Source organism: Penicillium malachiteum (assembly GCF_028827825.1).
Source record: "Penicillium malachiteum strain IBT 17515 chromosome Unknown utg000005l:1.0-9002435.0:326005.0-9005861.0, whole genome shotgun sequence".
Lineage (NCBI taxonomy): Eukaryota > Fungi > Ascomycota > Eurotiomycetes > Eurotiales > Aspergillaceae > Penicillium > Penicillium malachiteum.
Genome location: NW_026643099.1, coordinates 2,753,429 through 2,780,093, shown reverse-complemented (window position 1 = coordinate 2,780,093; position 26,665 = coordinate 2,753,429). Strand labels below are relative to the sequence as shown.

The following is a 26,665-nucleotide window of genomic DNA, read 5'->3' as shown; positions in this document are numbered from 1 at the left end:
CAATTTGCTGATGATCATTGAAATCTAGTGCAGTGGGGAAAAGTGAGTATCCTCACCATTTATGCTACGAATAAGTGGCTGACAGATAATTACACTAAGGCCGGTATGCGAGCAATGCCTGGAGTACAATCGTCCCTGTCAATGGCCAGAGCAGATGCGAAGGTGAGTGACCCTGCCAGAGTGCCCCCGGAATCCCAGATTACTCACATTCCATAGAGGTCCTGCGAAGGGGTATGTCGAGAATCTAGAACATCGTCTCCAAGTCACAGAGGGTGTTCTTCTAAAGCTTCTCACCGATGCTGTCTCAGATGAGCAATTGCAGACCGTCTTTCCAGACCTCACAGGTCAAAAAAGACAAGATGGACTAGGTTATGCACCACTGGAGAGGCTGGAGAAGAGAGGGATCGAGCACTGGGCTCAATATCCTCTTGATTCTGCAGAAAATATCAGAGAATGGTCTGAGGCCTGCACAGGCCATGGAACTAGACCTCCGAGTTCTCAGCTTGTCCACGAGCCGGACAGTTCACCAATTGAAAACTTGAACCAACAGCTTGCGGGTACCAAAAGAAAAGCCGACATGGATACTGAGAGCCAAATGCTTATTCAAGGACTCGGGATTCTGCCTGCAGGGCTGAATCAATTGGCTAGCAGGAAGCGACATTCATCGTCGGTATCAACCGCGCCTCCGGCTCAGTATGAAGAACCGCCGCGATCTTCTGAGATGTTTCATTGGGGCATGAGGCGCGATCAACGCTCAATTGACTCGACTGGATCGAAAAGTGGCGAGTCTGTGAATTATCAGGATCAACAGACTAACAGTTACCGGGGTGATGGACCATTTACCAGTTTTCAGAGCCAGTTCTTTTGGTGATAATCCTTCAGCAGACAATGAACCGAGAGCTTAGTGGCAACTTAACAATAGCTGTGAGAAGGCTCGGGCTTTCTCCGCCATCTCCTACTTCCCCGCAGTTAAGCCAAGCCGGTTCTAGTTGGCTTGCAACTTCTTTACCTCTTTAAGCATCTTGTATGTCAATCTAATGGCAGCCCCACGGTGGGGAGGTGGGTTTTTGTCTCCGCCGAAAGAGGGGATGTATGGTGTTTCTAACATGGTTTAAAAGCGTCGCCTTCATTTTTGTTTGCAAGTCAAACAGAAATAAAAAGCGCAGAAATGAAAAAGGTATTCACTTTCAGTCTGCGATATAATAATTCATTGCTAATTTTCTCAAGGTAATTATCGTCGGTGCCGGGCCTTCGGGCTTGATTCTTGGGCTCTTGCTCGCAAAAGCAGGAATCGAAGTTGAGCTATTAGATGCGGGATCTGAAATCGACAAGCAACCTCGCGCAGCCCATTATGCAAGCCCAGCGGTCTACGAATTGGGGCGTGCTGGGGTCCTAGAAGATGTCAAGGAACGAGGCTTCCAACCTGAAGGATTTGCATGGCGACAATTGGACGGAACCCTCATTGCTGGTATGAGCCATGCTGTGCTTCCGATAGAATACCCAACAAGAATGGTAGTGCTTCCACTTGACCGGCTGGGAGAAGTACTCTATGAGCATATCCAGCGACAACCCACAGCACAGGTGAAATGGTCCCATCGAGTCGTACATGTTGGTCAAGATGAAGACTGCGCATGGGTTGAGATTGAAACGCCAGATGGGGTCAAAAGGTCAGAGGCAGACTATGTGATTGGTTGTGATGGTGCCAGTAGTACTGTGCGGCGTGAATTATTTGGGCCTGAGTATCCGGGTGAGACTCTGGATGCACAGATCGTCGCAACAAACGTTAGTAACATCTATTTCAAATACTTCTGCCCTTAGCGAATGGTTTGCTGAAAATGATTAGGTTTATTACGACTTCGACAGCTTCGGATACTGGGACAGCAACACTATAGTCGATCCGGAAAACTGGTACCTGGCTGCGCGGGTGACCACAGATGGACTTTGGCGCTTCACATATGGCGATAAACCGGGACTGAGCAAAGAGGAATATCTTGCGCGACAGCCACAACGCTACGAAGCTCTTCTACCTGGAAACCCCAAGCCAGGACAGTATAAGATAACCAACATCAGTCCGTACAAGCTACAGCAGCGATGTGCGCCTAGCTTCCGGGTTGGAAAGATTCTTCTTGCAGCAGATGCAGCTCATCTCTGTAATCCATTGTGAGTCAACGGTCATTTTCTATTTTGGTATTTTTTAATCAACAGAGCTCCTTACTGACACTGAGAATAGCGGTGGACTCGGACTTACGGGCGGTATCGCAGATATTGGAAGCTTATTCGATTCATTGATTGGAATTCACAAGGGTCTCGCAGATGAATCCATATTGGACAAATACAGCGAAATCCGCAAACGCATCTGGACTGAGATAATAGATCCCATCTCAAGGGAGAACTTTCGAAGACTGCACGATCAGGATCCGACCAAGGCACGAGAAAATGATGAATTCTTTAAGCTGTGCGTGAAAGGAGAGACTGATGAACAGGTCGCGAAGGATATTGCCCTAGTAGGTATAAACTTTCTCCTATTGGTTGTACAAGTTGCTAATCGGCACAGGGATTGGATATTGTTCGACATGACATGACGCAATATTATACGAAATGAGCTACAGGTGCTGCCGACTGGATAGTCATATGATTAGATCTGATTCTGAGGTCGTGGCCGTTGGCTGAGCCACCATTCCATTTTAGACCAGGAGCACTTGAGGAATACATCTTTGAACTCATTCCAAATAGGAAACGCAACATTAGCGATATACATTTCATATATTCCACATAAAGGATGCATCCTCGAATGAGAAAAGGTCGCCTTGGAAGTTGTCAAACTCTGCAGCAAGAGCCGGAGACTGCTGTAAAAAGCCAGGCAAGGAAGGTGTAGACCCAAACTGTTCAGGAATACTAGTATTGTTTTGGACCATAGTTTCAATGGACTAAAAAAGTAAGTATAAGAATTGACTTAGATGGAGGAAGACATACCATTTGAGATACTGCATTGTCGGAGTAGGAATCAACAATGGTCTCGTTTGCTGAGGACAGAAGGTTTTGTCGACAGACAGACAAAGCCTTTTTAGCGCCCTGAGACATGCGTCGTTCCTTTTGATCAGATGGACCACGAGAGCGAACGGATTGAAGGACAACGGATAATAGAAGCACATCTTTCATGTTGGTGCCCTTTTCACCTATTCGACGCGTAAGGCTGTCGAGTGTATTCTCGACTAGACGGGTCAGGCTCGCTTTGTTGTGGACGAGGTTGTTGGTAGCAGGGATTTTACTTGCTTTAGAGCTGCCGTCTGTAAGAGAGTCATTCAAGTTGGATGGTGATGGAGCGGATGAATGTTGATTCGTGTGCTTCAGGTATTCGCAAACACCCAAAGCTGCCCACAGAATATCATTTTGACAGAATGTTTGGAAGATTCTCCAGTATGTGTTGGAACCAGGAGTATCAGGATCCACGACGTTAGGATCAAAAAGGTCCTGGTATGACAGAATAGTGATCGATGACTCGAGACACATACGTTGAATTCCAGAGAACGAAGGCTCATCCTGATTATCACTGCTAGTGACTGGTCTAAGAAGGCAAATGAGAGGTCTTCGAATGTGAATATCAAGAAGTACGCGATTCAAAACAGATGAGAGATCGGCGCTTTCAGAGTCATAGTCCGGATGTAGGAACGGAGGGATATGCTGTAAGATCTCTTCAATATCTTCGCTTTCCTTGAGCCGTTCATCCATTGTTTCTTTGGGTGTTGTATGCTGCATGGGACCCATAATTCTGATACGCTTTGCAAGAGAATTGGCCAATAGAATCTGAGGAAGAGTATCCGTTTCCACATCTAGAGGCTTTGGTGTTGGAAGCTCAGGACTCGTATCACTAAAATCCGCATCGTTTAGGTTGGAAGGCGTCAGGGGTGAGAATTCGAGGGCTGGTGTCAACACTGGCATGCCAGCGGCAATCGACGTCTGGAGATCCATTTCCACGATAGTAATCCATAATCGTCGTCTTAGCTCTGCCTGGAAAACAGTGAGACTTTTCGAAGGCGAGAGGGTCACATTGACATGAAGACCCATCACCATTGCAGACCGCATTAGCAGGCCGCTTTCTTTCCAAAGCTCTTCTGCTGGAACTGAGCGCAGCTGACGCGCCAATAGGAGCAAGACTCCGACTTGTAAAGTTGCAAGATCCGTTCTCGGTTTCCGTGGAAGCTTCCGCATCCACGCCTGGACAGAGGCAACCGCATGTTGCTTAAGATAATTCCAGGATGATGAATACTCCATGTTAAATGGCTCTGTCTCTATGACTACCGAAATAGAGAGAATTGCCGTCAGAATAGGGACGAACATTGAGAGGAATGAGGGCTCATGGTCCGTTGTTGCCCAGAATGTTTTATAGTGCCGAAGGAAAGAAGGTACATGCAGAATTCTGAGATTCCTCTCAAAATTCTTTGTGTATACATCCAGAAGTCTATCTGTGACTGGTTTTGGCGGGAGAGAGCCAAGCAGATTCTGGAGCTCAGGGAAGCTCTCCAGGCCGGATATTGATTCAGGCGAGTCGTTCGACGACTGAGACCTGCTCTTGAGGAACTGAACTTCCTTTGCAAGGCCCACAAGGCCTGGGTCCTTTAATGACTGATTGATAAATGTCTTGGCCTCTGCAAACTGGTTAAGAAGGGTAATTCTATTGTTCATTCCATGCCATCTGCTGCGTTCTCCTTTGACAACAAGAGTGCCCAGATATGGCGAGCTAGAATGAGAGATACTGGGCCGGGGCCTGTTTCTGAATTAGTAAGTAGGAAATTTTTCTAGTCGATGATGGACCTTGTTTACCAAGACTCTTGAACGGGGACATCTCTCATCGGACCGAAATTACCAGCATGCGGTCTCACCGCGAGAAGATTCTCTAGCTTGGCCATCCGCTGTTGCAGATCCTCGATGATCCCGACTTTTGAACCAGTCGTAGGACACTCTGATGGGGTCTGTGCATCTAGCTCCTGGGCTACATGTACTCGTTTGGGATTTGGGGACCATTGCTGCATCCCTGGCATCCCTGAATCGAAGACACATTCGAATCCTCCCCGTACGCAATTTGAGCATGGACTTGAACGGTCGCATTTCAATTTCTTGCCTCTGCATCTAAGGCATGAGACAACGGGTCGTGGTCTCTTGCGAGACAGTGGAATATCCATGGCTGTTGCCTGCAGAGATCAAGGGATAATCCAGTTGTCGGTCATCAATGCATGCCAAGAATCCCGCAAGAATCCGCCCCCACCAGATCTTTTTGCCTCAAGATCGATCTTAGATCCGATAATAATGATAAGAAGATCCATGCAGGTCAGAAAAGTATCGAAATTGTGAGAGATGAGAAATTTATTGTATTTGTCAGGGGTCGAAACATTCATCACTGCTCAAGTGCTTCCAAGTTATGGAAATAATGACCTCGGGACAATGGCAGTGGGTTCCTTACCAGGTGTAAACATTTGAAGTATCATCTACTACATATGTTGTTTAAAAAATAATCCTGACCTCGAGATAAAATTCAATGTTCTCTCTCACTTCCTTGGATGTAATCTAATTTGTGATTACAGGTGCCGTGCCATCCCACGTCTTCTCCGTTGCAGCCCTTACCAGGAAATGCGCCACGCTCCTTCGACTACAGCTCGCCATCATAGACATCCCTTTCCCTTCATTGGGCCACTCACGGACTGCAGCTCCATCGGTTGATTCCACCAATCTTGCTGGTCGCACAAACACAAAATTCACACCACTTTCCCGGACCTCACGATCGGTCTGATTATGGTCATCATATTGGTAACGCATGTTACTTTTGCTCATAAGCAACTGAAGAATGCATGACATATTGTCCCATGATGTCCCAACCCCAAATGCCTGGAGAATAACGATCTTATGCACTCCGAATTCTTTCATAGCGTTAACTATGTTGGCATTGCAGTCGGCCATCAGTCGCGGTGGTGAAATCGGGGCGGCGAATGGGCTATCACTGGCTCGAGGTGCATTGAGGGTAACAACAACAACATCGGGGATATTCGATTGGAAGGCTTCTCGAACGTCTTCCAATTTGGTTGGTGTGCCTAGTCGTTGGTTAGTATTGGAACTTGGATACGGCTGATCAATTAACAATGACCATACCTTGGACGATATTCAGATTGTAGCCTTCCAAAGCTGCTGGATCACGAACCAGGGCGGTAATTTCATGTTCTGAAAAATTGGCGCTTTTATTTCTTTTCATATACTAGTAGTACATAGTAGAATGAACATACCTTGATGCTGGAGTTCATCCAAAACCAACTTGCCCGTTCGTCCACTTCCTCCAATCACGAGAATATGCATTATTGCCGGTGTTGAGAAGTAATTTCTCAATGAAAGATAATTAGATAGAGGATTTTGTCCGAATTATCCTAGTAGTTAGTATTTTCTCTAAGATATCCTTCCTTGCAGTTAATGCTTCTTATATACTGTCTCGCTGTATAGTACGTCGGATCCGGGAGCCGGATCCGATCGGACCACCAGCCTTGCTTTCAACTTGAAATTGATAGAAGTCCAACGGTGACAACACTCAAGAGAAAGAACATTGGAATTCTTTACTAGCAGCTCCTTCAAGCTGAAAGCAAACTGATGGGATCAATATACCATATATTAAAGAAATCATCTTGTGTAATCCAATTATAAAGGCTGATATCGGCATTTTAAGTCAACTGGTTACAACATGTACTCTGCGGTCAGTACTCAGGAGTCAACACTTGAGAGAAATACATGATGCTAGAAGCTGAGATATTACAGTATAAAAGACCTTGTAATATATGAGAGTTTTTGCCCATGTGAGTCAGTAGAGCCACAACCTTGGCAACCTGAAGGTCATTCTGATACTGGATCATTCTGCTTTTAATAACACTACCTTTGAGAGGAAGCAGACTTCAAAGCTTGCCCCAATAGTCTGGCCGGGGCTTTGAACTTGCCGAGGAGAGCGGCAAAAACTCCGGGCGAATCTAATGCCCTGAATTCTTCAAATTTGGCGTTTCATGAGAGCGACTCCTCGGTTGTGGAGTTGAGGTATGTTTTCGAGTGAACAGGGGATCTACCAGCAACATTTGGATATTGAACTACTTATGAACGGGCCAAACACGTCTTTGGGCCCATGAAATGTGCTTTGAACTTGCGATCCAATGATAATGGGAGAATTTGAGTAGTATGGAGCTTGATATTCTTCAGGAAGGTGACATTCTAAACTCTACTTAATTGAACTACTCACCGAGACTTCGTTTTCGGAGAAGAGCTACTCATTATCGGGATGAAAGATTCCGATATCCCGATATCACCGCAAAGTCCGCTCTTTAAACATTGATTTCACTATAGGATTTAGTATCTAAAAGTGTCTAAGCGCATGGCGTATAGGCGATCGGCAAGACCCGAAGGCTCCGCAAAGTTTCCTATTTAATGACTCAGAATGCTTCAAATCGCTTCTCAATTACATTGAAATGTGCCAGATCGATTTCTCTATTCTAGAAGTGACTGAGTTCAATTAAGACACACTAAGTGGCTATTAAAAATGGAACTATTGGATGGAAGGCGTGGAGTTTTAAGCATAAAGAGCCAGGGCCAAACCGCTAACAATCAAAGGGTTGCATTCAAGGGAATATTCAGGTCCCACATTCTTGAATAGTGCCACATAGAACGGAAAATAGAGCCAATCATGGTGATGAAGATCTAAAGACTGGTATATTCCATGGTCAATGCACAACGCCGCTTGTAAGCTATGGATGAACCCCTTCTATGGATGAACCCCTTTGGGGGCCCCAAGCTTTCCATGCGGGGCCCCGGATTATCTAGTATCTATTGACTGTCAGGATTAAATGCAGGCAATATCGTTAGATATCACTAAATCCACGGTCATGATCTCTCTTCTCTCATCAACCTCGCGATGTTCAATACATTCATTGGGATAAACCCAGATGATGTCGCGACAGATCCGTCTGAACGTCGCCGGTCTATTGTTTCAAAGGCCTGTATAGAATGCCGGAGAAGAAAGACAAAATGCATCGGAACTCAGCCTTGTACAGGATGTTTGGCCTGCAATGTTCAATGCGAGTTTCCCCAGTCTCGTCGAAGAGGACAAAAGTATGAGATGCCCAAATCTTCAGGTTGGAATTCAAGTTGACTAACACCTTCTAGGAGCCAAAAACCAACTGTCAAACCTGCTGCAAAGGAGGACTACGAATCCATCTTTAAGATCCTATTTCCAACAACAGAGATTCATTCGTTGAGGGGGCTTTCAAGAGCGAATTTGTTGGAGCGCGCAAAAACCGAGTTCGATAATACGCCAGCCACAAGTAACGACAGTTCCTCGGTTACTTCACCTGCTCTTGCAGTAGCACCTCTATCACTCCCTGATTCAGAAACCAGCACCCAGTTACAAAGCCTTAGGAGCCAGGAGTCAATCATATTTGAATGGGATGAAACGCCCCCCGTGGTCCGATCTACCTGGAGAAGACCAGCTGGGTACACCTTCACAAATTCTTTTTGGCATACCATCTATTGAAATGGCTATAGAAGCTTTGATGAAAATTTTGTCTATCGAGCCCAACGAGAGATGCGATACCCCAGGAAGTCCCTTCTCAAGTACTTTTGAAGCGCCTCTTCCAACTCCAACCCAGTCTGCGAACAGAACAAACTCATACCGGGAAGAGCAGCGCTTAATCGACGCCTACTTTTCCAGTATTCATGTCTTCACTCCAATCATCCACGAGCCCAGCTTCAGAAACAAATACTTAATAAGTCATGATAATCAAGATCGATGTTGGCTTGCTCTACTCAACATGGTTCTCGCCTTAGGAAGCATCGCATCTTCCTCTGGCGACTCTGCCAAAGACCTTGGATACTATCACACAGCCCAACAAAACCTTTCAGTCGAGAGCTTTGGAAGTGGTCGTTTGGAGATCTTACAAGCTCTCATTCTTATGGGCGGACAGTACCTACATTTTCGCAACCGACCACACATGGCCAGCGCAATCATAGCCACTTGCTATAGAGTCGCAGGAGATATTGGTTCCAATACAGATAGTTCAGAAAATTTGTCTGGAACTATTGATATTCGAGAAGAGGTTAGGAGAAGAAACTGGATGACTATCTATGTCCTTGATACTTGGACTTCTGTCACTCTAGGGAGGTCTTCGACGATTGATGTCTCAGCCCCTTCGCTTCAAAGCATGCTCGCAAACCTGGTAAGGATTATTGATTCCAATTCTCTCTCACTTTGATTGAAGATGTACAAATCTGATCCCCAATCTTGGAATGAAGAACACCGAAATCCCCTCAGAACCTACCATTCATTCGCCTCTCTTGCACAACATAGATTTGTGCCGAATAATCAACCAAATCCAAGAGAAAATCTTCATCAGCTCGCTGTTAGAGCTACAAGAGATTCAATTTTACGACAACTTGCTACTTTCTTGGTTCGACAACCTCCCCCGATTCTTACAAATACCTGAACCTACCCTGCCCGACATTCAGGATGCACGTCTGATTCTGAAATGGCGATATCAAAACATCCGGCTGCTTCTATACAGACCTATTCTTCTCAACACTCTAGAAAGACAAGTTCCACTCGACCAGATGACAATCGATGAGCAAATCGCAGTATCCAAATGTCGAGAGATTGCTGCGGAGACTATTCTGAGTATTCAAACAGAGTGGCGTCCCACAAAGGTATGCTGCTGGCATGCGAGTGGACTTCTCTTTCAAGCCTGCTTAGTACCTCTTATGGCACTTGCTATTGAATCTAGAGAGAACAGCAACTATGCGAATTGGTATACAAAAGTTCAAATTGGAATAGCGATTTCCGATGCTATGTCCCAGCTTGATCCTGTCAACAGAAGAACCAAAGAGTCTTTAGACCGACTATTCCGTGCAGTCATTGGCACTTCCTGTTCTGAACCGTTCCTAGACTCTACTCAGAGGTCTCTATCATTCGAGTCGATATTATCTCGAGATTGGCATCACATGGATGAACAAGCTAGTCTCTCAGAGGAGAACATGGGCATTTCATATCTGGAAGACCAGTTACTGTTTCCATCATACCCATCGACATACTCTTCATAGACCAGGAATAAAAATTCGGTTCAACGTCTCCAGATGTGTCTTGGCTTCATATATGACATAAACCCCATACAATAGTATAGCTCAGGGTTGAACTGGAGCCGTGGCAACACCCAGGAACGCATCCCCTTGCCCAAAGTACATAAACCACTTGCCATGATACTGCACCAACCCCTCCGTAAAAACAACATTATCAACCTGCCCCGTAACTTCATGCACACTCGTAGGTTGCAAAATGGGAGTCTCCAACCGAGCAACAGGAGGACCATTAGGGAATCGCGCGATATCCAACAACATCTGACCGGTACTATACTGCGTCGAAGTGTATCCACCAGGGCCGGTAGCAACACCATTATAGACCTGGATCCACATAGCATCCCTGGTCTTGATTGCCGGGGGGGCCAGACTCCATGATGGCTTGTTCCCAAGGATTTAAATGAGCGGCATAAGGAAGACCACCTTGGGGATAGTTCCAGTGGATCAAATCAGTCGAGTTAGCCTGATAAAGGAAAGAATCCCCGTAGATCATGCGGTAAGTTCCGTCAGATTGCGCTTCGTTTAGAATAGACCCGGACTTGCTCCACCCTTTGCGGGGAGTATAGGTGTTTAATGGATTCTGCCAGTCGTATACCACGTCCAATGTATCAGGCAGAATGGGTCCATGCTTTTCCCAGTGTACTAGATCGGTTGAGGTTGCGAGGCAAAGACGTGCCGCTATCCCGTCGTATCCGGTGTAGGTCATGTAGAAGGTTCCATTAACTCGGACTACTCGAGGGTCCTCGCATCCACCGGGGATCTCGTATGGTTCTGTCGGGTAAAGAACGGGCTTGTCGTATCGCGTGAAATTGATCCCGTTCTTTGACCATGCTAGACCCACCGAGGATGTTTTGGATTTGTTCTGGGCGCGATAGAGCATCCAGACCGTGTCGTCTACCACAATGGCTGTGGGATTATACAAGTAGGCTGATTCCCAGTTGTGCTTTGGGTTGGGTGAAAGAATGGGATTTCCGGCGTATTGCTCAAATCCTAGAAGAGGGAAGTAGGGAGCAGTGTAGTTGACATCCCCATTTGTCGAATTGGGTGTTATACGAGGCACTCTAGAGGAACTTTGAGGTGGTGCTCTTGGTGAGAGTGCGATTGCACCTTGGAGTCCCCATAACAGAACTTGAAGAATGGAAGATTTCAGAATCATATTTTTGTAAATGAAGGGAGTCAAAGTAGTATAGTCTCATTTTCCCTTTCTTTCCTCGTGGACTCAGAGATTTAAGTACATTTCAATGTTTTTTCTGCTGAATAGGATCTTCACTTTCTAAAACTTTGAATTCCAGAGAGAACTCACAAAGTAACCTCAGTTCAACCGTGCGTATTACGTTCAGGCTTTGACGTTGCGATCAGAAGAATATCAGTTCTAAATTGGGTGAGTATGGAACTTGAAAGGGTTCCATCAGCTGGGAAGCGATTTTGGCCATTGTTACCTTGCTGAATGATGTATCAACTTCGAACTTCTACCACTTCAATGTTTTTTTTTCAGCAAGTTATCGAGTATCTAAGCCAATCTTGTACCTTGTTCGACCCTGTTCGCCCCACTGGTTGATCTAGGTGGATTTGGCCCCACTGGCACAGATGCACAAGATGCAACTGTTAGTATGTACGAGCTAAACTACTAGTATAGGATGCAGGTTGAACTTCAGGATAGTAAAAATATTGAGATAATAAAATAAATTTCAATCTATGATATAATGATTGAAGTATTCACATTCGCAAATAAAACAAGACACCGGTTCCAGACCCAATTCTAATGTGTATATATGTCGAATGCAATTTTACAGCTGCATGGGCTTCAGGTCGGCGGAGACCTTGAAGGGAGCAGTGGTCTTGCTGCGGATCTCCTCAACGGAAACACCCTCAGCGTGCTCAATGAGAGTCAGACCCTCGGTGGGGCTGACATCGAAGACGGCGAGATCGGTGATGATGGTGGAAACACAGCGGGGACCGGTCAGAGGGAAGGAGCATTCTAAAAAAAGAAGTATTGAGTTAGCTTATGCATTTTCAGAAGACAGAATATGGGGGAAATCTTACCAGGCAGAATCTTAGCGTTGCCCTTCTTGTCAGTGTGCTCCATGGTGACGACGACCTTGGTCTTCTCGGGGTTGGCAACCAGATCCATGGCACCACCAACACCCTTGACCTTACCGGGAAGCATGAAGTTGGCGAGATCACCGAACTGGCTGACCTGGAGGGCACCCAGCATGGTGAGGTTGATCTTACCGGCACGGATCATACCGAAGCTCTCGTGGGAGCCGAAAACAGAGGCACCGGGGTTCAGGGTAACAGTCTCCTTGCCGGGGTTGATGAGGTCAGGGTCCTCCTGGCCGGGGGTGGGGTAGGGACCCAGACCCAGGATACCGTTCTCAGCCTGCAGGACGACCTCGACACCCTCGGGAAGGTAGGAGGGAGCGATCAGAGGAATACCAATACCGAGGTTAACGTACATGCCGTCCTTGAACTCCTTAGCGGCACGACGGACGATGCGCTCACGGCGGGCAGTAGCGTCACCGTTGCCACCGGCAATCAGCTCGCTAGGGTCCTTGGCGTAAGTGATCTTGTCGAATTGCTTGGACTCAGTGCTCTGGATGACAGCGTCGACGTAGATACCGGGGAGGTGAACATCCTCAGCGTCGATAGCGCCAACCTCAACAATATGGTCAGCCTCAACGATGGTGTACTTGGCGTTCTTGGCCATGGCCTCGTTGAAGTTGTTCATAGACTTGCGGAATTGACAGTTACCAAGACGGTCGGCCTTGTGAACCTTAACCAGAGCGTAATCACCGTAGATCGATTCTTCCAAAACGAATTCCTTGCCGTTGAAGACACGGGTCTCCTTAGGCTTGGACATTTCAGCCACAGTACCATCCTTGTTGTAACGAACGGGAAGTTCACCAGTTTGCACTATTTGTTAGAAAATCCAGTCAGCGGTCTTGTCCAATTGACTGTACGCCATAACCCGAATCACTCTCAACTTACCAATAGTTCCAAAAGCCGCGGGAGTGTAGAAAGCCGGAACGCCAGCTGCAGCAGCGGCGCACTTTTCAGCGATGGTACCCTGGGGAGTAAGCTCCAGGGCAAGGTCACCGCTCAGATACATTTTTTCGAAAACCTTGTTCTCGCCGATGAAAGAAGCGATCATCTTAGTGATCTGCTTAGTCTCGAGCAATTGACCTATATTAAGGTCATATAATTAGTCCTGAACCCCAATTAGAACTCTCACCGGCGTAATTGAAACTTACCAAGACCAACACCGGGCATACCGGCGTTGTTGGAAACGACAGTCAAGTCGGTAACCTCGGGACGGTCACGGAGAGCATTAATCAGAGTAAGGGGAACACCAGAGAAACCGAAACCACCGACAAGGAGGGTAGAAGAACCCTTCATCTCCTTGACGGCCTCCTTAGCGGAGTCACAGAGCTTGTTAATAGCGCTCTTGGAGGTTGAAGCAGAGAAGTTTCGCCGCCAGATGGGGCGGAACGCCGACATGGCAGGGGCGAGCGGCCGCGACATTTTGTCTCGACCTTAGAATCACTTGTGAAGATGCTTCCTGAGCCAGCAGAAAGAAGAGAGAAAGAAAGGAAAGAAGTGCATGATCTCGAAGCTATTATCTACCCCGATTTTCGGCTAGGACACTTTCAGAGAAGCCGAAAAAGCGCTTATCCGCCGCTTCGCAGGCCGAAATGGGGCAAATCCAGGCGGTGCCCCTAAGTGCTTTGCCGGCTGTCGGAACCGTGACCCCACAAGCCATGGGTGACCACCCGATTGTTTAGTCATGACACAAAAAAGCCGGGGTGGCAAAAGATGGGGGATGAGGCCTAAAATGTGGAGGAGAGTGGGATCTCTATCTGATAGTAAATGAGATTAATAGTATCAGTGATTTGATGCAATCTTGAAACAGGAGATCATTTAAGAGACATATTTCCTTCTACTGCTGCAATTTGACAGTGCAAAAGTCCTGCAAATGAAACACGTGACCCTCTGAAATAGTTGTTGTAATTAACAGTAATATAACATGTATTTTACCCCGGGACTCACATCGGCCCAACTCGGCATCTGGTCACACTGAGACTTCCCTGGTCTTCCCGATACTATGGGGGATCTGCCGGAAGGCAAAATTATTCACGGTACCTGGGGATCATGAGAGGCAATAATGACCCGGGGTACTGAAGATGGCAAATGGAAAAGACTTCAAGTGTCTGGAGAAGAATTTGAGAATCCCTGGTTTTATGGGAATCTCCCGAGTCCCGATTCACCACACTGCATTTTGTCCAGAATATGGAGAACCCTGCACACAAGGCGACCCATGTGGGACCATCCCCTCACTTCTCCGCTACGCCTGCATAATGTGCATGGGGAGTTTTCTTCATGGCTAAATCCCATCAATCATGTCGACTCCCTAGTGCCTTCAGAGGATAGTGTGCATCACTGGACACGGGCCATCTAACAACTCACCCTGTGACAGCCCATGAGAAGCCACGAAATCCACCTCCCGCCTTTGTGGGGTATACTATCTCCATTCTGTGACACAGGCTAAAGCGCAACTAATTGATCCAAGCCCCAATCAATCTCAGTCATGAAGCCATGTTGAAGAATCATGCCAGTGCTTTGAGAGGTGGACGTCCCGCGGCTTGCGCGTTGACGTCGACTATATAAGAAAGCCTTTTGAGAATTGCTTTGCAGCTATATCGCGCACAAAAAAATCTTATCTATTCAATTGAAAATTGTTACCTACTTGACCACTCAGTACCTAGGTATATTACATACCAAGTATTCTAAGGATCCATATTCAAAGCCATTTAAAATGAAATCCACCCAGGATATTTCCCCGCCACCCCGCCTTTCTGAGAGGCATAATGGTATTCCGGACCGGCTATTCGATAAAGCCCAGAAAGTGAAGAACGATATCCTGGAGATCGCCACCAAGTCTACCACAAATCGAACCCAAGTGGCGATTCCCCAGGGCACCAGTCAAGCCATGTTCCACAAAGCGATAGAGGAACTTCAAACCAAACTTGGTGAAGAGAATGTGGAGCTTGTTACCAAACTAGTGGACGGATGGTATGTCTAGACTACTGCAGAAATTGGACAAGCCAGATTGACGGGGTCCTCTTATCAGGTACATCGAAAGTGAGCAGAAAAGCAAAACAAAGGCCGAACTTTAAGGACGGCAAGAAAGTGGGAATGAACGTACTGATGCAATATATCAAATAGACCCGAATACTCACGATGGAATGCATATTGCAGCAGAAGATGAATTCGTTGCGTCCGCCATAGTTTATCCAGGCACCATAGAAGAGGTCCAAATCATTGTTCGTTGGGCTAATCTATACCGCATCCCGATTTCGCCCATCTCAATCGGCCGGAACTGTATGTCTCTCCTGGATTTCGTGAAATAAAATATGGAAGCAAATCTAATGCCTAGATCGCGGTTCAGATGGCTATGGAGGTGCAGCTCCTCGAGTACGCGGCGCAGTGGTCCTAGATCTCGGACGACGAATGAACAAAATTCTCGATATAAACCCCGATGATTGTACCTGTCTAGTCGAGCCAGGCGTTACATACTTTGCTTTGTACGAAGCAGTTCAAGATCGTGGTTATAAGCATCTTTGGGTTGATGTTCCGGATATCGGGGGAGGATCCGTCTTGGGAAATGCTCTTGATCGTGGCGTGGGATATACACCATATGGGGATCACTGGGGGATGCATTCTGGTATGGAGGTGGTTTTGCCTACAGGTGAGGTAATTAGAACGGGCATGGGTGCTTTGCCTAAGAACAATAGCTGGCAACTCTTTGCGCCTGGATTTGGACCTACATCTGAGTGTGTATCCCCATTTCCTCAAGTTTTGGCTGCAACATCTCATAAATATCCAGCGGCCTCTTTTCGCAATCAAATCTGGGAATTGTCACGAAGATGGGCTTTGGCTTGATGCCGAACCCCGGTGGTTATGAAGCTTATGTATGTTCGACGACTACTTGAGAACTTGAATCGGCAACACTAACTTTGCTAAGCTATACACCTTCCCCAAAGAGGATGATCTTGCCCAGCTGGTAGGTTGCAAATTTGATGAAACCTAGGATGAATAACTAACCACGTTATAGATTGAGATAATTCGACCCTTACGAATTGCAATGATACTGGAGAATGTCGCTCAGCTTCGTCACATTAGCATGCAGGTTGGTCTCGAAGGAAAGCCTCGAAGCCATTACTACAACGGCACAGGACGCGTTCCCAGCAGCATCATCCACGATGCAGCCAAGAAGCTCTCCCACGGTGATTGCTCATGGCTATACTACGGGATGGCATATGGCCCTCCAGAAATCCGCAAGTACAAGCTAGACATCATCGATAAGGAATTTATGAAGATTCCCGGCGCACGACGAATTGATCCATCCACTCTTCCTAAGGACGACTATTTCTGGATTCGTGATAAGATCGCATCTGGTGTTCCAGAAATCGAGGAACTCCGTTGGGTCAACTGGCATCCCAATGGCGGACATATCGCATTCAGTCCTGTCTCTCCCGTTCGAGGTAGCGATGCCACGGCTTTGTGGGATATTGCACAGCGACACTGCGAGGAATTCAACTTGGATTTATTTCCAACTTTTGTGGTGGGGTTACGCGAGATGCATCTCATTGTCGAAATCGTGTTTAATCGTGATGACCCGGTTATGCGTGATAGGGCACGGGCAAGTCTTCGGGGAATGATCGACGATGCGGCAAAGAAGGGGTACGGTGAATACCGCACCCATCTTGCGTTTATGGATCAGATTGCTGGTACTTATAACTGGAATGATGGCGCCCTTCAGAAGTTCAATGAGAGAATCAAGGATTGCTTGGATCCAAATGGAATCATGGCTCCTGGCAAGTCAGGAGTCTGGCCAGCTCGTTATCGGGGACGAGCTTGGGAGATGAATGCTACGAATGAACCCTGTGAAGGCGAGGGAGTACATCCTGTTGCTGGTTCTTTTAAGATTTGATTCACATGTTAGCCTGATCTCTTTCAGTTTTACTTACGAAATAAAGCCTAATCGCTTGCAATTTTCATCATGGATTCGTGGTAGTTCCGAGTTAAAGACTCTTCCCCCGCATGGCCATTCTCCCAGAAATTTATAAGTGCAAATTACTGTCAATATCCCCATTATCCACGCTCTTTATTGAATTATATGAGCCAATTGAATGTCTTTGATAAGTGGATCGCCTTATTAAAGATCCACCAATCGCATTAGTGGAAAACTCAATGGTCCAGGTCAGGATCGTACTCGTATTTCTAACCGCGTATCTGCAGTCGTCAACCTACATCTCCTGGCATCAATTGTGTAGCCTTGTGGGGTAAAGAAGGATTTAAAACCACAGACTCCAGTAGTCTTCACTCCAGCCCCTCACTGTACACACCTGATCGGGATGCACCATCGGCGGGCGCACACCAAATCTCGCCACGGGTGTACGACTTGCAAGACCAGGCGGGTAAAGGTATGACATAATGCATTTTTATCGGAATTTCAACGAGTACTGACAAACACTACAAAAAAAAGTGTGATGAGCAACGCCCAATCTGTGGTAACTGCTCCTCACGAAATGAGACATGCGCATACCCGGGTACAGGGCCCTTCTTTTTCACAGGGAGTCAAGGTCGAAGATCCCGCAGAGGGGCCTCATCAATCGCCTCATCAGAAGATCGACAACAATCAAATTCCGAATCTCCAAGTTTTCATGACTTCAATCAATTAGGTAATTCACCTACAACTGCTTCTTACGCACCTACGCTGGACATGAAGCAACTGGAGCTTATTTTGCAATGGATCAATGAAACCCACAAATTACCCGCACGGAGTGAAGAGACACGAAAAGTCTGGGAGAAAGTCGTACTTCAGGAAGCTTTAACCGCGCCATACCTCATGCACGGTATCTTGGCAATCTCTGCTTTGCATCTATCATACTTGCGCCGAGATGATCGATATGAAATGTGGCTCGACATAGCCATAGCACATAAGAACACCGCCTTGACTATGTTTTCAGAGCAGCTTCAAAACATCAGTCAGTCGAACGCAAAAGCCATGATGAGTTTCGGCGGTCTGGCATTTGCGTTTAGCCTGGCGACTGCCCTGAATCTGGATACAAAAGAAGACGGCCCTGGACTGAATTCCCTCACCAATGTGTTTCAATTAGCGCGAGGCGTTCAGATTATTGTCAATGCGGCGGGAGACTCACTAAAAGAAGGCGAATTCGCCCCTCTCTTCGATATCACACCTCCTGATGTTTCGATCCCAGCTCATGTTATCGATGCGTTGGATAAACTGGATCAACTTCAAGCTCAATGTAGCGAGACGGATCCTTCAATTGACTCGGCAACATATGCACACGCGATTCAGCGTATGCGACGTCTTGTTGCTTTCACATTTGATTCGCCATTGTCCTTAACAATGGCAGGTGGATGGGCAATCTCTTGCAGTCCAGCTTTTCTTGATGATCTTAACATCCGTCGACCTTTGGCGCTAGTGGTGCTGGCTCACTACTGCGTATTCCTGCATATGGGTCGAGGGAACTGGTCTATTGGTTCCTGGGGATACAAGGTTTTCCTGGAGATTACACAAGAGCTAGAACCTCATTGGCACTCACATATTGAATGGGCAGCACGGCATATCATGAGCTCGGATCCGTGATTACAGCATTCGAATGTTCAAGTTGGACTGGTCAAAAGACTCTTTATTGAAATCATTCAGCAAGCATATATACCCAAACTTGAAATAGACAAAGATGAAATTCAAGTTCCAACGCTCCAGACTCCCCGAGGAAACAGACATGAAAGAACTTGAAGTACATGAATCATTGAATCATTAAATCTTGGACGAGCTATGATCTATACTCTCTCTTGGCGGGTTTCAGGCACATTCCGAGGCGCGAATTTTTGAGTCTTGATCACCTTCTCACTGTAGTACTCTCCCCGACCCAAAAAGCAGTTGATCTCACTGGGATGGATGTACTGAAGGAAAGCCATGACCAGGAACATCATGAATGCATCAAACATGTAGATGAAAACTTCATGCTTCATAAGGAACCCGTCATATCCTTGAATGTACTCCACAACTCGAACCACCGAACGGATCAAGATGAGAATACTCGCAGAGTAGAGAGCAAACAGATGACGATGCCAGACACTTCTCAACTCGGTTGATCGGCCGGTCGGGTATCGGTTAATACGTTTTTGGAAAATGACCGCAGAAAGGGTGAAGAATCCAAAGAAGATAATCTGTACGAAGAGACCACCAATAATGACATGCTCGCCTGTTGATGGACTATTCGAGCTTGCGACCATGAGACCCGCACCAGATGCTTGCATGAGGAAAGAGAGGACATCTCCAAAGACGAAGATCTTAGTCAACCATTTAAGCTTGATCATAGAGCAACGCTCCCCATCAAGCATTTCAATGATACGTCCAAGTGTCATGTAGATACTAGCGGCGAGGAAGGCAGGGGCGATGAGAATCAAGGCGGATTGGATGGTATATGCACCCGTGCTGAAATTCGGCGCTTGAAAGGAGGAGAGTATACGGCCGACGTAACCAATTGTCTCGACTAGAGATCAAAATGTTATTAGTAGATCAGACTGAAGGGAATTTATCTAACTCACGGATTCCTCCAATCAAAAATGGAATCATGAACCATGTTCGGGTTCGAATAAGCTGCCAAAAATGCAACAAAGAGCTCAGTCCAAAGAGGACAATGAAGATGGCCGCTGCAGCCGCTGAGGGCGTGTAATAGTAAAGTACGAAATCCACAGCCATTGCTTATAGATCAGACTGAAGGGTTCAAAAGATTGTAAAAAGAAGTGAACAGCTTCAACTGAGTGGAAGTGCTAAAGGAATCTGGAGATGTGAGACCCTTAATGGGATATGCGAAATTGAAATGAACTTGAAAATCATAGACCCTGAAAATCTGGAAGTCGCATGCCTAAATATCCAATGTCAAGCACATTTTTCGCTCATTTCTTTGCCTTCTTGTTGATATCTATCTACAATATACTCGATGGCTGGTACAATGTTAATTAAGGTCCGAGTCTCGTTCTCGTACGTTCATCTATTTCTGGTTAGTGGATACAAGCTTAGTGCTAATATAGCCAATCACTGCGCCTTTTAAGTGGATACAGTGGGTCTCTAATCTCGTTCTCGTAAGAAAATCCCAAAATAGACAAAAAAAAAACTCCTATTTGTTCCTGATTTGATGCAATTGTCGTAGTTTATTTTGTCATGGAGTACTCCAGAGCTATGTACCGAGTTAATCTATTAGGCAGATCCATTCTTTTCTTTGCATCTAAGCTTAGAGACACACAGTGGCTGTCCTAAGTGGAGAAGTACGTGCCTCTAGCCTCAGAACCAACCAATCTTAGGGGCATATCCAACGCATCTTTGACCGTAGTCACCGTACTCGTATACCTCAGGCGCTGGTAAAATTTTCAAGGTTATGCAGGCTCAACAAAATATAATAACACCATTGCCTAAAAATACCCCAGACTCGGACCAAGTTCATTGAGATTATTATACCGGCTCCATAGAGACTAATAAATACTACTAGTATGGAACTATTCCGTTTTTTGCTAGCAATTGCCAGCCATTTCTCTTTTCCTTCTTTCAATTATCTAGTACTCTTTTCGTTCGAGGTGTTTATCGCCTTCACTCACACTCTTTAATTTCAAGTTATTATTCTCACACTCTTTAATTCGTTATTTTTTATTTTCTTTCATATTTCTCACAATGAGTTCCTACAAGCTATACAATTATGACCCATCATCCACGACTGCTACTGCTTTCGCTATCATGTTTGCCTTTACAGCGGCAGGTCATATTTTCCAACTTTTTTGGAATAGAGCTTGGTTTTTCATACCTTTTCTCATTGGTTCAATATGTCAGTTTTCAAGCACTATTCGTACTTTACCCTATTCAAGCCGCATAAGCTAAACAGTTGGCCTTACTGAAATAGTCGAAATTATTGGCTACATAGCACGAGACGCTAGTGCTAAACAGACTCCAAACTGGACCACCATGCCTTATATTATTCAAGAGCTTACACTTTTGTTGGCTCCATCATTCTTTGCGGCTTCAATCTACATGATCCTGGGCCGAATTATTCGGCTCTTACACGGCGAATCAAACTCTCTTATACGCACAACTTGGTTGACCAAGATCTTTGTCACCGGTGATGTTGTATCGTTCTTGATGCAAAGTGGCGGTATGATCCTTCTTGTTTTCACAGCTGGGACATAACATTTGAATACTGACACCATTTAGGAGGTGGCATGCTCGCAACTGCGAAGACAGAATCAGCTCTTAATCTAGGAAACTACATTATCGTTGCCGGTCTCATTGTCCAAGTGATTAGTTTCACCATCTTCATCTCCGTTTCCGTCGTCTTCCACCGTCGAATGCTTTCAACTCCCCTCCACCAACTCATTCGATCCAAAATTCCCTGGACACGATACATGATGGTTCTCTATGCTGGAAGTGCTCTCATCCTGGTCAGATCCGCCTATCGTGTGGTGGAATACATTCAAGGAAGCTCTGGATATTTGCAGAGTAAGGAGTGTTTCGTATACATATTCGATGCCACCCTTATGCTTCTTTGCTGTCTGCTCTTCAATGCCTTCCACCCCAGCAGGCTTTTGTCGGGATCGAGTCCGGTAGATGAAAGGGAGGATTTGGAGATGATGACACAGGATGGTTACAAGAGCTTCGGGGCAGAACATAAGGCCTGAGCTTGAATGAAATGAGGACCTTCGAAGGCTGCTGGAAATCAGCCCACAAGAAGGTTTTTGGTTTTTTGGTCTTTTTCCTACCTTTCATTTTAACGACCACTACATACACTGCACAAATCGGCGAAATTTCATAGGTGATTCATTTTCTGGAGATTAAGATGTGGGATACACGGATTTCATTTGAGTTCTCTTCCAAGGTTCTTGTTATGTACTTTGTCACGGTGCAAATAAATGAAAGAAATAATATCTTGTTTTGTACATCACTGGCAGCGCCTACATCTAGAGATAATAATACTCGAAGAACGATATTAGAGCCCAAAATAGTACCTGAGAGCATTATCTGATACCGCATGTGCAGGGACTCAGAACAAGAACTGATAGGCTGATATCAATTGATCAATGCCCACTTCAATGTTCATTCAACCCCACACCACCTGTGTAGATGTCATCTGCGGGGCATGAAATGACCCCACGCTAGGAGTCCATGGAAGGCCCCGAAGATAGCCAATAACTATCTTAGCATGTCCGATTGAGTTCAATGAATGTTTGTTCGCTCGATTTTATCCAGGCTTAGCTGCCTGACCGGTGACATTTGGCTGTAAGGCAGCTGTATCAGCTATGGCTGTCTGGATTCCAACGACATCTCGAACGATTGGAGCAACTCCTTTCTCGAACGTTAATGATTCAATTCGGAGGTGCGGGTACTCTATCATCTCTGGGATCGGGTGACGAGATGGTCGCAGACTTTGAGCGTGCGTCTGGACCCTGGCACCTTGAGTGGGTAGCTATCCCCGAGAGCTTTGCGATTGCTGTTGGTGCTCTATCACAAACTCAGTTTGCACTCTCTGGTCTTTCAGTCAACAGCAATCAAATGCTGAAGAATCTTCACTCCACTCAAGGGCTTATGGTTACGGAGGCGACTATAATGGGACTGGCACCGCATTTTGGACGCCAAAGAGCCCATGACATCGTTGATGAAGCTTGCAGGAGGCCCATTGAGAAGTAATATAGCTCACTTGAATGACTTACGTAGAATGAAGAGGTTACAAGTAATATGAGCGTTTAAGTGAGATTTGTGGCCCAGCCAACTATTTGGGAGCTTCGGAGCGAATGGTGAACGATGTGCTAACAGTTGATTGAGAGATTTCTTTTAGACCAATACATACAACCCAACTTGAAGCACGTATACCAGTCTGAAAATCTTTTATTGTTTTCTTATCAATGATGAATATTTCTATCAAATTCAGCCTCCTAATGTGTTCATGTCGGTAATGGCGACTATTTCAAGTACCGACATGACAAACCACCAATCAGAAAATCTCCCCCGCATGAATATTATTGAGTATGAACACATCATCCCTGTCATGCGAGGCATATCATCTTCTACTTATCACAAGCATATCTCCATCTCAATCTCCTATCACTTTGTCACCATAATTAGCGATCGACGGTACTGTAGGGCTTCGGAACAGCTTCCCAGCCCCCACGGGGAAGACCAAACCCCCTTTTCAACCCCGCTCATTTGTAACATAATTTAGCCTGCTCGAGCTTGATTGGATTTTCCCAGTCGGTTAAATTGGCCACATCCATAAGATCCAATAGAAAAGCATCAATCTCTCTCTTAAATGAGAGGTGATCGTCCACATTCAAGCTGACTAAGCTCCCCCGCCTCATCCGGCTGAAATCCGGGGGAACGGGATTGAGAAAAAAACCTCCATAAGCAAGAACAATGTATCGATAAACTTCGTCATGCCTATCAGACAATGCACCATATGCTCTCGGAGTTTTCGAAAAACAGAGCACTGGAAACGGCATGAGCGCAGCCGTGAGTATCCATATTGTCCCTCATACCAACCGACGACCGAGGTGTAGCCGAAAACATCATGATGCTCGATTAATATCCGAGATGGAGCAATTATCTACAGGCAGCCTTCAGGTTGCGGTCGCAGACCCAGGAAATACATGTGACTAATGTACAAAAAAATTAATAGACACGAAGGAACGACCATACGAGTGCACTGTTTGCCACAAGCGTTTCTCACGAAGGTATGAACCAACATGAAATAACACCATGTCTATCGGTATTTAACAAATCTCTAGCGATGTTTTGAGTCGCCATGCAAAAGGCCATGATCAAGGGGCTGCTACTTCCAAAGCCAAACCAAAGGATCCAGTGGCAAATCAAATACCAAATCGACACCCTTCTGCTAATTCTGGAGTATCACCAATGACAGGTGGACCCAGTCTGGAGAATGGCGCACATTTATTACCATCAATTGGGAATCTCCCGACTCCGCGCGATATGTCACTTCCTGTAGCAGGAACTGGACTGGATTTCCTTGCGAACGTATCAGCACAGCAAGGACGTGCCGATCCAAATATCCATCCCATGTTACTCGACGAGCAGCAGTCCTTCTTCGGCTGGGGTGAGGTAACACATGTTGATCAAAATATGCAACAAAACGGTCAAGCTTTTGATACTACACATAGTGATATGCTACAGTTGTGGCTCGAGCCTCGAACCGAAGTGGGATCTAATCCGGGCTCATTGGATCTGGGGCACGTTCCTCTGATGAACTGTGACCAACAAACCCGAAATTCAATCGATAGTGGAAGATCGCCTGGTGATAATATCCCAAACGAGCGATTCTCCAAGGTCCAGCGATGTTGGCTTGCTCCAAATCATACTGGTCGATTGATCAATAGCCTCTGGAAAGAGATTGTCCAGACTCATGGAGATAATATCTTTTCTCGCGACTTTTTCCACCTCCCCAATGATCTGAACCTACTTCAGGGTTCACGATACGGGATTGATGATGACTGCAGGCGTCGTTTGCAAACAGCCTTTGCTCAGACATCAATACCTTTCTCGCAGATGCAGTCACCCATGAACGATGCAGTCTCCGCCACAACATACGACTCGCCTTTAAAAACTTTTCCTCATTTCCCACCTGCTGAGGTCCTGGATATGGCTCTCGATCTGTACTTCAGAAACTTTCACCCGCTTGTACCATGTGTCCATCTTCCAACTTTCGAGGCCAAGAAAACCCATCTCCCTTATCTCTATGTAATGTGCCTTATTGGAATGATGCTCCTTGGTACGAAGGGTACAACAATGTTTGTTTTGAAGAACTTCACACACGTCCTAGAGAAAAAACAACAGCAGATCTCGCGAAATGCAGTTTGGGTGGGGAAACTCCGACCAACATTGTGTCTACTTTTGCCACAACTTTTCTGTTTTTGAACTTGGCTGTTTTAACGGGGGTGAGTGCTATATTTGATAATATTGTCCGTTCATTGCTAACAGTTGCAAGGAAACATCTCATTTGGAGCAATGCCAAATGCTTTATGTCAACCTCATGTCGGTACGTTACTCCTACCGCAACAACTTTATCCCATTATTCTAACATTTTTACAGATCGCTCAACGACATGGCTTGTTCACCGCAACAGAGGGCCAATTACTAGATATGAGTCTCTTTGAAGCCGTGCCCGACATCGACATGCGATGGAAAGCCTGGAGCAAAGTCGAATCCACAAAGAGAGTCATAATCAGCCTTCTTCTCCTAGATTCATGGTACTCATCGCTACTTTCAACGAGTCCTATCATTGTCCCCGACTCAATCCAAATAATTCTTCCTTGCAACGAGGCTCTGTTCCGAGCAGACTCATCTATGCGCTGGACGCATCTCATCCGCAGCGGGAAACGAATTCTCATGCCAATGGTGCCGGCACCATCAGAAAACACACACATCCCACCACTTGAAGGCTCCATGGACGAACTCTGCATCCAAGCGGTGCTGTCAATGGTTCAAATCCGTCAATCAGAATCTTATCATCGACTTCTCTCCAATCGGGCTAGCTACCCTTTCGCACCCTGTCACACCTACGCCATGGATGGTCGGGCTCGATGCCTCCCATCACTGCAATCACAGATCGCAAACGAATACGGCGAGATGCTCCAGCAGCTTAATCCCAATGCGCCGATTACATGGCATTATATGTGCATGAAAATGACAGCGGATATTCAAATATTTGACTTCGCGGCTGGCAGAGCAGGCCCTGTACCGGCACGGAAGGCTCTTGATGACATTGCTGAATGGTCGCAGACTCCAGCTGCTAGGAGAGCTTGTCTTCATGCAGCACATATCTACAAAGCGATGACCAGTCGCAAGGCCTCTGATCATCCAACCTTTCATTCTGTCTTTGCGCTTTTCTCCGCTGCACTCGTTCTCGGATTGTATACATTTATGATCCCGAGTACTGTCAACACGTCTTCAACCCTTAGTTCTATCGAACTGATGGATGATATAGACTGGAGCAAAGTCGAAAGGGAAGGATTCACGAGTTTTATGGAACCGAGAGGGAGTCAGTCATTCTCACCAGCTGATGATCCTGCTGTAAACTTCATTCGCAACGGGTCTACTATCTACTTGCGTGGTGTCCCTGTGCAAGCTGGTTATCAATCTGCTCGAAGGATTTTGCTCGATTATGCGAGTCTTTTGAAGGATTCGGGGAAATCAACAGTGAAGAAGTTCTCTTATGTGCTTCATATTATGAGTGATGTGCTAATGGATGTGGAATGAGTTTTCTTTTACTATGCTTGCTTCAGGCTGTTGTATACTACTTTTTACACTTCTATATGTTACTTCAGGTAGATTGGAGGCTTTCAAAGAGATGGAACATCGACTCAGCCTGAGACCTTAGAAAAATATGAACATCTGAACTGATCACTGGCAACTGGTAAAACTATTATCCATATTAGA

The 26,665-nt window shown here is 46.0% G+C and overlaps 13 protein-coding genes across 13 annotated transcripts; 8 read left to right on the top strand and 5 right to left on the bottom strand.

Annotated features, from left to right (window-relative positions):
• Window positions 1–1,168: 1,168 nt before the first annotated feature.
• N7483_011041 (FAD-dependent oxidoreductase) lies at window positions 1,169–2,602 on the top strand (the record flags this gene model as incomplete). Its single annotated transcript, XM_057094468.1, has 5 exons — window positions 1,169–1,177; window positions 1,228–1,782; window positions 1,844–2,160; window positions 2,231–2,504; window positions 2,555–2,602. 5 exons carry the CDS (start codon window positions 1,169–1,171, stop codon window positions 2,600–2,602), a joined length of 1,203 nt encoding a protein of 400 aa, XP_056940439.1.
• Window positions 2,603–2,919: 317 nt separating this feature from the next.
• Window positions 2,920–5,039, bottom strand: N7483_011040 (fungal specific transcription factor domain-containing protein; the record flags this gene model as incomplete). Its single annotated transcript, XM_057094467.1, has 2 exons — window positions 2,920–4,765; window positions 4,822–5,039. The coding sequence occupies 2 exons, from the start codon at window positions 5,037–5,039 to the stop codon at window positions 2,920–2,922; spliced, it is 2,064 nt and encodes a 687-aa protein (XP_056940438.1).
• Window positions 5,040–5,562: 523 nt separating this feature from the next.
• Window positions 5,563–6,342, bottom strand: N7483_011039 (uncharacterized protein; the record flags this gene model as incomplete). The annotated part of the gene is made up of 2 exons (XM_057094466.1): window positions 5,563–6,083; window positions 6,273–6,342. The coding sequence occupies 2 exons, from the start codon at window positions 6,340–6,342 to the stop codon at window positions 5,563–5,565; spliced, it is 591 nt and encodes a 196-aa protein (XP_056940437.1).
• A 2,207-nt stretch (window positions 6,343–8,549) lies between these two features.
• N7483_011038 (fungal specific transcription factor domain-containing protein) lies at window positions 8,550–9,266 on the top strand (the record flags this gene model as incomplete). Its single annotated transcript, XM_057094465.1, has 1 exon — window positions 8,550–9,266. One exon carries the CDS (start codon window positions 8,550–8,552, stop codon window positions 9,264–9,266), a length of 717 nt encoding a protein of 238 aa, XP_056940436.1.
• A 34-nt stretch (window positions 9,267–9,300) lies between these two features.
• Window positions 9,301–10,107, top strand: N7483_011037 (fungal specific transcription factor domain-containing protein; the record flags this gene model as incomplete). The annotated part of the gene is made up of 1 exon (XM_057094464.1): window positions 9,301–10,107. The coding sequence occupies one exon, from the start codon at window positions 9,301–9,303 to the stop codon at window positions 10,105–10,107; it is 807 nt and encodes a 268-aa protein (XP_056940435.1).
• An 81-nt stretch (window positions 10,108–10,188) lies between these two features.
• Window positions 10,189–11,296, bottom strand: N7483_011036 (glycoside hydrolase family 130 protein; the record flags this gene model as incomplete). Its single annotated transcript, XM_057094463.1, is given in 2 exon segments — window positions 10,189–10,464; window positions 10,475–11,296. The coding sequence occupies 2 exon segments, from the start codon at window positions 11,294–11,296 to the stop codon at window positions 10,189–10,191; spliced, it is 1,098 nt and encodes a 365-aa protein (XP_056940434.1).
• Window positions 11,297–11,927: 631 nt separating this feature from the next.
• On the bottom strand, window positions 11,928–13,662 carry N7483_011035 (3-oxoacid CoA-transferase; the record flags this gene model as incomplete). The annotated part of the gene is made up of 4 exons (XM_057094462.1): window positions 11,928–12,118; window positions 12,184–13,053; window positions 13,129–13,323; window positions 13,392–13,662. 4 exons carry the CDS (start codon window positions 13,660–13,662, stop codon window positions 11,928–11,930), a joined length of 1,527 nt encoding a protein of 508 aa, XP_056940433.1.
• Window positions 13,663–14,953: 1,291 nt separating this feature from the next.
• On the top strand, window positions 14,954–17,131 carry N7483_011034 (FAD-binding oxidoreductase; the record flags this gene model as incomplete). The annotated part of the gene is made up of 7 exons (XM_057094461.1): window positions 14,954–15,210; window positions 15,269–15,279; window positions 15,364–15,519; window positions 15,587–15,971; window positions 16,025–16,109; window positions 16,163–16,201; window positions 16,253–17,131. 7 exons carry the CDS (start codon window positions 14,954–14,956, stop codon window positions 17,129–17,131), a joined length of 1,812 nt encoding a protein of 603 aa, XP_056940432.1.
• Window positions 17,132–17,555: 424 nt separating this feature from the next.
• N7483_011033 (Zn(II)2Cys6 transcription factor domain-containing protein) lies at window positions 17,556–18,814 on the top strand (the record flags this gene model as incomplete). The annotated part of the gene is made up of 2 exons (XM_057094460.1): window positions 17,556–17,624; window positions 17,687–18,814. The coding sequence occupies 2 exons, from the start codon at window positions 17,556–17,558 to the stop codon at window positions 18,812–18,814; spliced, it is 1,197 nt and encodes a 398-aa protein (XP_056940431.1).
• Window positions 18,815–19,011: 197 nt separating this feature from the next.
• On the bottom strand, window positions 19,012–19,936 carry N7483_011032 (RTA1 domain-containing protein; the record flags this gene model as incomplete). Its single annotated transcript, XM_057094459.1, has 2 exons — window positions 19,012–19,727; window positions 19,783–19,936. The coding sequence occupies 2 exons, from the start codon at window positions 19,934–19,936 to the stop codon at window positions 19,012–19,014; spliced, it is 870 nt and encodes a 289-aa protein (XP_056940430.1).
• Window positions 19,937–21,256: 1,320 nt separating this feature from the next.
• N7483_011031 (RTA1 domain-containing protein) lies at window positions 21,257–21,900 on the top strand (the record flags this gene model as incomplete). The annotated part of the gene is made up of 2 exons (XM_057094458.1): window positions 21,257–21,377; window positions 21,437–21,900. 2 exons carry the CDS (start codon window positions 21,257–21,259, stop codon window positions 21,898–21,900), a joined length of 585 nt encoding a protein of 194 aa, XP_056940429.1.
• Window positions 21,901–22,579: 679 nt separating this feature from the next.
• N7483_011030 (uncharacterized protein) lies at window positions 22,580–22,906 on the top strand (the record flags this gene model as incomplete). The annotated part of the gene is made up of 1 exon (XM_057094457.1): window positions 22,580–22,906. The coding sequence occupies one exon, from the start codon at window positions 22,580–22,582 to the stop codon at window positions 22,904–22,906; it is 327 nt and encodes a 108-aa protein (XP_056940428.1).
• A 1,221-nt stretch (window positions 22,907–24,127) lies between these two features.
• On the top strand, window positions 24,128–26,485 carry N7483_011029 (fungal specific transcription factor domain-containing protein; the record flags this gene model as incomplete). Its single annotated transcript, XM_057094456.1, has 4 exons — window positions 24,128–25,017; window positions 25,083–25,164; window positions 25,215–25,265; window positions 25,319–26,485. 4 exons carry the CDS (start codon window positions 24,128–24,130, stop codon window positions 26,483–26,485), a joined length of 2,190 nt encoding a protein of 729 aa, XP_056940427.1.
• Between the last annotated feature and the right edge of the window lie 180 nt (window positions 26,486–26,665).